This window comes from Heloderma suspectum, chromosome 9, assembly GCF_057233095.1.
Source record: "Heloderma suspectum isolate Gila_16-S chromosome 9, 16-S_ref, whole genome shotgun sequence".
NCBI classification, from domain to species: Eukaryota; Metazoa; Chordata; class Lepidosauria; order Squamata; family Helodermatidae; genus Heloderma; species Heloderma suspectum.
This window is the reverse complement of record NC_139466.1, coordinates 13,062,862-13,073,707: the sequence shown is the minus strand read 5'-3', so window position 1 is coordinate 13,073,707 and position 10,846 is coordinate 13,062,862. Positions and strand designations below refer to the sequence as shown.

Here is a 10,846-nt window from a genome sequence, read left to right as displayed (position 1 = left end):
CATGTATGACAGCCCACTGGGGGTCCCGGTCAACCTTCTATTGTTACGACTTTTCCCAGAACTGCAAAAACAAAGACTGTGGGGTTTGTCAAGCCCCTGGAAGGCCAGAAACCATGGTTGGTGGATTGCATTTGTGCTTGGAAGGCCACATGCTGTGCAAGCCAGGCTTTGAAAGAACACACAAAGTCTTTTGTGTGTAAACCTCAATTAAGCTCCTGCAGGGAAAGCCCAAGGAACAGCAGCCTAATCAAGGGGGCTTACTTTGTTTGCTGTCTGCCAGCGTTGGGTCTGTGAGGACTGATTGCTTCCATTCCCGTTGGACATCAAGGGCTGCATGGGCTGATCTAACAACATCCTGTCAGGGAAATGGCAAAGCCCCCACACAGCAGTAAGAAGGAGGGATCGCCTCTTGCTGGGCGCAATCTCATGCAAATCAATAGCTCCCTCAAAGGAGGGATTTTCCTTAGGGCCACAGGAGGGGAAGATAGGGTTAAATCCCCCATCCATGCCTGCTGAAATCCCCACAATTACCAGCCCTTCCAGCTGATACTAATTGCCTTTGGGCAGGATGGGTGGGGTGGGAACAGCTGTATATTAAATGCCAAGTTGCATTTAACATGTCTTGTTTGGCCCTGAGCAGCCGAGGTGAGATTTCCATTAGATGACCAGTTATAGCTTGGGATCTGGCTACCTGAAACACCACCTAACTCTCATGCAGACTAGCCCAGAGAAAGCAAACCAATGGAGCTATAAAGGAATGGGTACCTAAAACCAATGGAACAATAAAGGAACGGATACCTAAAAATAAGGCTAACATACAAAAAAACTAAGGCCGCTGTGTAGGCCATAAGAAAAATACAAAATCCATATAGTATAACATCTTTATTAGGCCAACTCAATGTTCACTAAAGATGTGCAAGTTGGCCGTAGCTCAGTGGCAGAGCACCTGCTTGGCATGTAGAAGGTCCCAGGTTTGATCCCCGGCATCTCCAAGTAGGGCTGGAAAAATTCTTGCCTGAAACCCTGGAGAGCCGTTGCTGCCAGTCAGTGTTAACAGTACAGGGCTAGATGGACCCAGGGCCTGACTCAGAGTAAGGTGGCTTCCTAATAAAGGCATTACACTATACGGATATCGCTAACACAGTATCCCTACATGTATTTCTCCTGGTATACCTGCGCCCATACCTTAAATTCCGATCTTGGTTGTAATCAGGCTGCTGTTGCCCATCACCAATTTCAGCTGGCATTGGAGCAGACACAGTGATAGGGTGTGTTTGAGAGAACACCATGGGGTCGTTGTAGAGGGGCATTGAAATGCTCATCTGCATGGGTAAGCATGCCTGCTGGACTTGGCTTCCTCTCATGACCTGCTGCTGCTGCACCTGATATATAAATGCATATCCCTTTGTTATAATGAGTATACATATATTCTTTAATTCATTTCCAGAGGGCAGACGAGGATAGCCTATTGCAGCAAAAACAAAGAGTCTTGTGGTCCCTTAAAGACTAACAAATTCATTCTGACATAAACTTTCACAGACTAACTGATGCATCTGATGAAGTGGACTATAGTCAATGAAAGCTTATGCAAGAATAAACGTGTGAATCTTTAAGGTGCCACGAGACTCTTTGTTGTCTTCACTTAATATTGTGGGTTTTTTTTAATAGTAATTGTTAAAGCATTTTTTTAAGATCCCAGGGCACTGTATATAAAACTATTAAAAACAAATACGGAACAATAAAATGACAACCTAAGAAGCATAAAACTATCCAACCAGCAGACAAACAAATCGACCCAACGCAATGTCTGACATTTAAAATACCTTAAAATACTTTTAAGTCGGCGTGGAAAGGAAAACAAAGTCAGCAGCAATCGTATCTCCCTCGGCGGAACATTCCAAAGTCAAGGCGCTACTTCAGAAAATAATATACTAAGGCTGCAATCCTATGCCCACTCGCCTTGGGTTAAGCCTCACTGAACTCATTGAGTGGACATGTATATGATTGCACTATTAATATACATATTTATGTACAGTGATTGATTGATTGATTGCACTTCTATACCGCCCCATAGCCGAAGCTCTCTGGGCAGTTTACAAAAGTTAAAACATTAAATACAATATAAAAAGTTTAAAAGTTATTTACAAAAAAGCACACAGACAATATACACAAACATATACTTAAAAACAGCATTGAACTATCAGACATAACTAAAGACACATCCAGGACAGATTAAAACTCATCATGTGCTGCCAAATGCCTGGGAAAAGAGGTAGGTCTTAATCTGACGCTGAAAAGATAATAATGGTGGCTCCAGGCGGCCCTCATCAGGGAGCTTGTTCCACAGATTTATATAGTACTCCACATCTGAACAGATTCTGGAGCAGTGAACAAGAAAATATTTTTTTTTAATCGTAGAAATTTTGTTTTTTAAAAAACAGAATACCAGTAAAAACCATGACTGGTCAATCAAAGAAGGCTTCTTGAAACAAAGATGTTTTCAGGAGGCGCCAAAAACAGCACCATGTTGGTGCCTGCCTGACCTCCAAAGGCAAGGAGCTTCATTAAAAGGCGGCCACCACACTGAAGGCAGTTCACCGGGTGGACTCCAGTTGGGCTATAGGTCCACGGGGAACCACCAGGAGCATGCCCTCTGGTGACCCCAGTGACCAGGCGGGTTGGTGAGGGAGAAGGTATCCTGGTCCCAAGTTCTTTAGGGCTTTTATACACTAGTACCAAAACCTTAAACCCGGCCTGGTAGTGAATAGGCAGCCAGTGCAGTTCCCTCATCAAAGGAGCTGCATGCTTCAAAGCAGCAGCTCCTGACAGCAGCCGGGATCTGCGTTCTGCACTAGCTCCAGCTTCCGGACCAGCCTGAAGGGCAGCTCCACATAAGAGTTGATTGCAGTAATCCAGTCTTGAGGTTATTAGTGCCTGTACCACTGTGGCCAAACTATCCCTGTCCAGAAGAGGCCGTAGCTGGCAAACCAGCCAAAGCTGGTAAAAGGCACTCTGAGCCGCCATGGTCACTTGGGCCTCCAGCAACAGTGATGGACCTAGGAGTATCCACAGATGATGAACATGATATTTCAGAGGGAGTTCAACCCCATCCAGAACAGGCAATGAGCCTATCTCCCAGACACGGGAACCACTCACCCACAGGACTTTCAGCTTGCCAGGATTCAGCTTCAGTTTATTGGCCCTCATCCAGCCCATCACTGAGTCTAGGCACTGATCCAGGACTTGCACAGCCTCACCTGATTCAGGCATCATAGGGAGATAGTGCTGTGTGTCATCAGCATACTGATGGCACTTGGTTCCAAATCCCCTAATGACAATTCCCAGTGGCTTCATATAGACGTTGAACAACATTCGGGACAAAATGGTACCCTGCAGAAGCCCCGTAGTTCAATTAGTAGTTCAATTGCCAAGAGGCTGAGGAACAGTCACCCAATGTTACTCTCTAAAATTGACCCCACAGGTAAGACCCACTCTTCCACTAAACTAATGTCCCATTCTTCCACTACACAGAACTCTTAGAGTGGCTAAGAACCATGAAAATCCTGTATATTAATAGCAACTCATTCTCTGAGCATGGCTCCTTACATTGCCAAAGTAGCTAGTTCCATGTACAAGAAGGAGGTAACAACAGGCTCCGGGAAACCCCAATATTAGCAGAAGTACAATATTTTTTTAGAAGCTCAGTCCCAAAACAGCTCAATAAGGACTGAGCATGGTCAGTGGTCACAGAATGCTGACCGACTGAAGAGCTCTGGGGAATGCAAAAGCATGCATGGTTTTGTGGGGGTGGGGACAGAAAACCAGGAAGGGGAACAGAATGGCATATCCTGAAATAAGGGCTGGCTGGCACACAGTACAGGAGCACTACACAAAAATATAACACAGCAATCCATATAAAGTCCAAAACATCAGCAGAATGACACATTAGGAGGTTGCTGAAATTTAATAAATACTATTTTTTGTCTAAGACAAAAGGGAGCTAGTCAGGTGACCACTGGGAGGTTGTCGCCTGTTCCAGCGCTGTGGCACCACCACTAAGGAAGCCCTGTTTCAAAATGAAGACACAGCAAGCACAGCCTCTGAAGCTGATCTTAAAGTCTGGGCAGGACTATATGGGAACAGTTGGTTTTTACGATAAGCAGAGGTTATATAGCTGGAAAGGTAAAGCATTTAGAAATATGTTGTAAAAAATCCCTACCTGGGTTGATGTGACACAAGGTTCCCTGAGGAATTGCTGAGGTGAGGCCAAGTGTGTGCTGCGGAACTGCTTTGATCCCATAAGGCCTTGCTGCTGGGACTTCTTTGATGTGGCTGGTCTGTTCCCTGCTGCTGTTACTTGTTGTTGGGAAGGCCTCCTCGGGCTCTGATGCTGAGCACTATTGAAGACCATGGGCATAGGCTGTTGCATCAACATCTATAAAAAGAAGAAAAGAAAGGGAAGATAACATGAGGATTTATTACTAGCAGTGGGCATGTGGACTTTGGGAATGCTTCAACAGTATGCTTGAAAGGCAGCCAGACGGTTGCTTGAAATTCAGCACAAAGAAGGGACTGCAGAAGCTAAATAAAAAACAAAGCTGTAGGTTTGGAGTGCTTCCAGAAGGAGGGATTATTATTATTATTTCTTAGCTGCCTTTCTCTTTAAAAAGACCCAAGGCGGCTTACAACATAATTATTAAAACATACAAAATATAAAATAGCTAAAAACAATTTCCATGAAAAATTCCAAACAAACCGACACAATTAAAACACCAGTACAGACCATCTCCTATTGTTAACAATGAAAAGGCATATTCTATCTTTTCTTCCTTAACCGATTCTTTTCTGGTAGTAAAAAAAGACAGAAGCAGCGTTGGGAAAACATGGGTGGACTACAGATTCAAGACAATATTGTCTGTAGGTCCCATAAAATTCTGTGAATGATGCAGGGTAATCGCACAATAAAAGGCCTGTCCAGAAGTACCCTTAGTTTGTAGCAAGGACAGCAGCTGTGATCATCTGTAAGCGTAGTAAGGGATGTAACTGAGAATCCTATTAGCCAGATGGAGCAATGGCCAGAATTACCACTAGATGTCACCCAACTTTTGAACATAGTATCATATCAGCTAATCAGCATTTCCATGATTAAAATTGAGTATTTCATAGTAGTATTTTATGGCAAAACATATGCATTTTATTTTTTTCAATTATTACAATTTTTTATTTGTAATAAACAGGTAAATACATCAGACACCAATAACTTCAACATACTTCGTTTGATTATTGGTCCTATATTAAATGATCCAACAGGGGGGAACATATTGTCCAGTTCATGTTGTATAATGTATTCCAAGCTATTTCAGCCTGAAAGGTCTCTCCAAAGTTGACCATGGGAAGCTGGTGGGTGTAGGGAAGCTGTAGTCATATTTGCTGATTCAATAAACGGCTGCCAAGCCTCTTGCCCAAAAATATTAGGCATAAAAGTCAGCCTTTTTTACTTTTGAAATCCCCTTCTCTCTGTGAGCCAAGGAACTTGGTCTGATCTTAGTGCCAAGCTAGGCAAGACAACAGTGCACACATGTTTTTCCTAATGGCTAATAGCATCAGGAAAAATAGGGGTGGCGGAAGATTTTCATTGGGAAAATGTGTCCCGTCTCCCTACCCCACCCCACGCACAGCACAGTACTCCTGATCTGGTTCCCCACACCCACGCAAGATGTAATGAAATGAGTGATAGATATCTCTCACCTTGTCTTGTTTGGGTCCTCAGTTGCAACGCTGAGTAAGCACAAGTGAGATGGGATGTAGTTTGGTTTTTAAAAGGTGGTTTACTCCTAGTCAGTTACCTGCAAATTGGAGTCTTGCACTAGCTGGAGCTGCTCCTTGATCACATGCAGTTCCTCCTGCTGAGTCTTGATGTCAGCCTGCAATATGCGTGTCCTCTCCTCCAGCTGTTCCTTCAGCTGATGCATCATCCCCATCTGGGTTGGGAAGTGATACACAGGCTGCAAGCGGAGAAGAGACAGAACCGTTACCGACCTGCACCTTTTGCACACAACATTCCTATTACTAGCTTTGCAGAAGCTGGGGCGTTCACACACAGTCATTAATTTAGGGTGCAGTCCTAGGCGTGTTGAGACAGAAAGAAGTCCCATAACTCCTGGCATGGCCCAGCCAGCCATGAGAGTTGCAGGACTTTTTCCTGCCTAAAAATGCATAAGATTGTGCCCATAGTATATTCTGCTATTACACTGAATCGTAGAGTTAGAGGGTGCCTTCTACGCTATCTAGTCCAACCCTGTGTTCGGTGCAGGAAATCCAGAGCCCAAACATTCCCAAGAGATAAGAACATAAGAAGAGCCCTGCTGGATCAGACCAAGGGTCCATCCAGTCCAGCATTCTGTGCACACAGTGGCCAACCAGCTGTTGACCAGGAACCCACAGGCAGGACAGATGACTGTCTAGCCTCTGCTTAAGACCATCAGTGCAGGAGATTCCACCACCCCTTTGGTCTTCAAGCAAAATCTACCTTCCTGTAACTTAAGCCAATTTGAGCTAGTCCTGCCCTTTGAGGCAGCAGAGAACAAGTCTTTGTGCTTTTCTATGTGACAGCCTTTCAGATATTTGCACAATGCTATTAAATCTCCCCTCAGTCTTCACTTCTCCAGGTTAAACATGCCCAGCTCTTTGAACCTTCCCTCATTGAACTTGTTTTCCATATCGCTGACCATCTTTATTTCCTCCTCTGATCCTGTTCCAGTTTGTATATATATTTCTTAAAGTGAAGTGCCCAGAACTTGGTTCTATTAATGCAGCCAAAAATTACAGTAGTCTTTTTTGCTGACATACCACACTGCTGACTCACATTCAGCTGTTTATTGACTACAACCTCAAGACTCTTTCACATATACTGCTGCCAAGCTAGGTATCCCCCATCCTATACCAGTGCATTTAATTAATTTTGCCTAAATAACCTTGCATTTGTCTGTTACTTCTTCACACAGCACATAGTTACGCTATGGAATTTGCTAGCACAGGATGTAGTGATGGCCACCAACGTGGATGGCTTTAAAAGGGGATTAGACAAACTCATGGAGGATAAGGCTATCAATGGCTACTAGTCCTGATGGCTATATGCTACCTACAGTGGTGGAGGCAGTATGCCTATGTACACCAGTTGCTGGGGAACATGGGCAGGAGGGTGCTATTGCACTCATGTCCTGCTTGTGGGTTTCTACAGGCAGCTGGCTGGCTATTCTGTGAACAGAATGCTGGATGAGATGAACCTTTAATCTGATCCAGCATGGCTCTTCTTACGTTCTTATGAATGAGACTTTATTAGATTTGGCCCATGAGGCTCCCAGTAGCCTCTCTAAGAGACTCATCACATCTGCACCTATGGCGCTTCAGCAAAGTTACAGCCTCAGATGATCCCAAACCATTCCCTGTGAATGTTCAAACTGTTTACTTTAGAGGGGGTTTTTTTCAGTTACACATAACTACCCACAATAACCAAGATATTACTGTCTGACAAAAAAACAGTGCAACCTATCCAAAATGTATCACTCACATTTAGAAGAGATTTCTTCATTCATCTAAGACAGGAGTGGGCAACTTGTGGCCCTCCAGATGTTTTGGCCTACAACCCCCATCAGCCCTAGCCAGCATAGCCAATCATAAGGGCTGCTGGCAGTTGAAGGCCAAAATATTTGGAGGACCACAAGTCGCCTATCCCTGATCTCAGGGCTTGTTAGCTAGACAATCTCTACAAGACACACACAGACACCACCGCTCTGTGTGTTTTCCCTTCCCTTCCTGATAAGGTCTCGTCATACACAGCGTGCGAAGTGAGTGACGTTACCCATGAACTTGCGGCTGCCATCATGTCGCATGTTCTGCAAAACTAGGCATCACCAGAAAGTAGATGGGAGATCCCGTGTCTCCTGTAATTAGGCCCTTGGGGAGCTTTCTACCCATTTGCCATACAAAGCATATCTAGGATGCCCATTCCTGGAACATGGGGACCTGGTAATGGTGGTACACGTGCTGGTAACCTCTAGGCTTGCTTTCTGGACTGTGCTGCACTTGGGGCCGCCTTTATATTTAGTCCAGGAACTTCAACTGGTACAAAATATGGCAGCCAGGTTGTCATTACACCGGTTTTAAAATCTTTACTCTGGCTGCCACTTTGTTTCCGAGCAAAATATAAAGTGCTGGTTCTGACCTTTAAAGCCTTACATGGTCTAGGTCCAAGGTACCTTAGGGAGCGCCTTCTCCCCTAGGTCCCAGTCCGCCACCTAAGGCCTCTGCTGCTGCCTAATGTGAGACTGGCAGCCACACGCAAGAGGACCTTCCCCTTTGCCACCCCTCAGTTGTGGAATGACCTGCCGGCTGAAATGCCCCCGGTGACCTCACTGAAGGTTTTAAAGCAGGTATTAAAGACTATTATTCCGGCAGGCCTTCCCTTTTGGGAACTCTTGTTCCTTTTGCTGACTTTCGTATACTACTTTTAAGCACTGTTCTTTTACGCTGTGTTTTATTGTTGGATTTTTAAAACGTTTTTAGTTCAAAGTTGCTTTTAGTTATATGTTGTTTGTATATATTGTCCATATGTTTTTATGTAAATGTTTTTTGTATATTGTATTTTAATGTGTTAACTTCTGTAAACCACCCAGACAGCTTCAGCTATGGGGCGGTATAGAAATGTAATTATTAGGACTGATCATAGATGACGTACCATAACCGCTTGCTGTGCGGGAACAGTTGGCTGCGCCATGTGATGCTGTGCAAGATGTTCAGTTGGTGTTTGAGGAGTTATTATACCCTGTGAAAGAAAGAGAAAAACAATACATAGTTGAATACAATTATCTTTCTCTCGGCAATACTTGCCAGGAGATCTCCGTGTTATCAAAGGATAAAAGTTCTTACTGAGATGGTAAAACTAGTTTCAGGCTGCAGGTGAGGTGGGAGGGGGGCTCACAGAACTGAATCCTCCCCCTCCATTAAAAAAAATGTTTGAACACAGAAAACTAGCTTGTCAGGGGAAGGAGTTCTAAGCCTAGGCTTCTTTCTCGCATGCTAGCTGTCTGTGTGCAGGGAATGGAATATTGGGTACTTGCCGTGAAGGTTCCTTCTGGTTTGCTGCAACAGATGAGTTAACTTCCCCTACTGCCCAGGACAGAACTGGGAGAAGATTCTCACAGCACTCAGCATAGTAGCAAAAGCTGGGTCACAGCATCTCTGCCTTTCCTGGGTGGTAGGGGAAATTAACCCACTGTTGAAGGTAGGGATATGTGGATTGCATAAAGTTCATTCCATCTGTGTTTCGCATATTGTCAGGCCCCTTTCATTCTGCTGCCCACCCATCGACGGAATCCTTTGTTTCCAAATGTGTGCAAATTCACATTTGTGCAATTGCACAATTTCACATGTGCAAAAGTGCACAAATTATCCCAAAATGCACATTTTTTACGCTTTAGCCTATGGGGGAGGAAATGCACATTTTGGGCTGGGGTTTTTTATTTTGCGTATTTTTCTGTGACAAAATTTGCACAAAAGTTGGGAAAGTCAGAAAACCTATCTGATCGTCGATGGAATCTGCCCAACAGGGGAAAAGCTAGTCTGCTGTGGAATCCGTGGGCAGGCTTCATGAAAATCCGAACTCATTTGGTTCCACTACAGATTTCTCCAACGTCCCTTGCTGAAGCCCTCCATCACACTGAAACAACTGCATGGAGGAGCATTCAATCATGGGAGCAGCGGTGCAGCCCACAGCTATATCGTAGGTGCCAGATAAGTAGGATGTCAGAGAATTCCGCCACGGACTCCAGTGAGGCCAGATTCTTTAGAATCCAGTCCCCCGGAATCCATGGCAGAATGACCTCCCCCACCCCTGCCAGCCCACGGAATCCCCCTGGGACGGAGCGTACCTGGCGGCGGATGTGACGGCTCCGGCGGCTCCGGCTGGTCTCCCGGCCGCTGCCGGGCTGCTGCAGCCGCAAATGTCGGCCGTCATAGCGGCCGGCATTTGCATGGCTGCCTTTCTTTGCGATAGGCTACGTAAATGCTTACATAGCCTATCACAGCTTGGCAGCCACGCAAATGAATTGTGGCTGGAATTGCCCCTACCCTTAAGATACTGCTTACCATATGGCTGCATCATGTGAGACCCCTCTACGTCTGCTTGCCAACTTTTCTTTTAGCACCCCTACCCCTGTGCGTTTAACGACAACTCAGTCTGCAGGCATGAACGGGTAATCACACCTATCTGCATGCTCCCTATAGCTGCACCTGCCAATTTCTGCAGACCAAGCTGCTTGTTAACGGCATAGGAGCAGACCGGGTCATTTATTTTTCCCGATCAGTTGACAATCTCACCCAGTAGGTCAACTGAACACCACCTGGCTGAGTCACAGGATGCTCCTGCAAGTAGCTGACCTTTTGGGTACATCACGGCAACACGATAACCCGGAAAACCATTAACAGTACTATCCTATGCACGTCTACTGGGAAGTAAGTCCCATGGAGTTCAATGGGACTTCCTCCAAGGTAAGAGTGCATTGTATTGCAGCCTACAAGTGCTAAACCATTAGTGCTTTGGCTCACATTCTGAAGGCCTGCTCTCTCTCGTTGGGGTGAATCTCCATCTTGCCTCCCTTTGCAATATATTTCTCAGGATGTTCACCATGACTTACCTGCGTGCTGCTGCTTGAGGGGAGCCTGAGAGGTGCCTTGTCGGACTGCCCCATCGGTAATGACTGCCTAGTAGGAGTGCTAGCGTCAGTGTGCCGTATGGATGATGTGGCTGCAAAAGAGAAGCATCCTTTGGGGAGGTGTTCACCGCTGG

The 10,846-nt window shown here is 45.3% G+C and overlaps 1 protein-coding gene across 1 annotated transcript in view; it reads right to left on the bottom strand.

Moving 5' to 3' along the window:
* The window catches only part of PASD1 (PAS domain containing repressor 1), a 179,387-nt gene that overhangs the window by 2,947 nt on the left and 165,594 nt on the right, over positions 1–10,846 (bottom strand). Inside the window, exons 16-20 of the mRNA XM_084813726.1 lie at positions 10,695–10,804; positions 8,738–8,824; positions 5,847–6,005; positions 4,220–4,435; positions 1,186–1,382 (exon numbers count right to left, since the gene is read on the bottom strand). Of these exons, the coding sequence (XP_084669852.1) occupies positions 1,186–1,382; positions 4,220–4,435; positions 5,847–6,005; positions 8,738–8,824; positions 10,695–10,804 (769 nt within the window). The remainder of the gene's footprint in view (positions 1–1,185; positions 1,383–4,219; positions 4,436–5,846; positions 6,006–8,737; positions 8,825–10,694; positions 10,805–10,846) is intronic.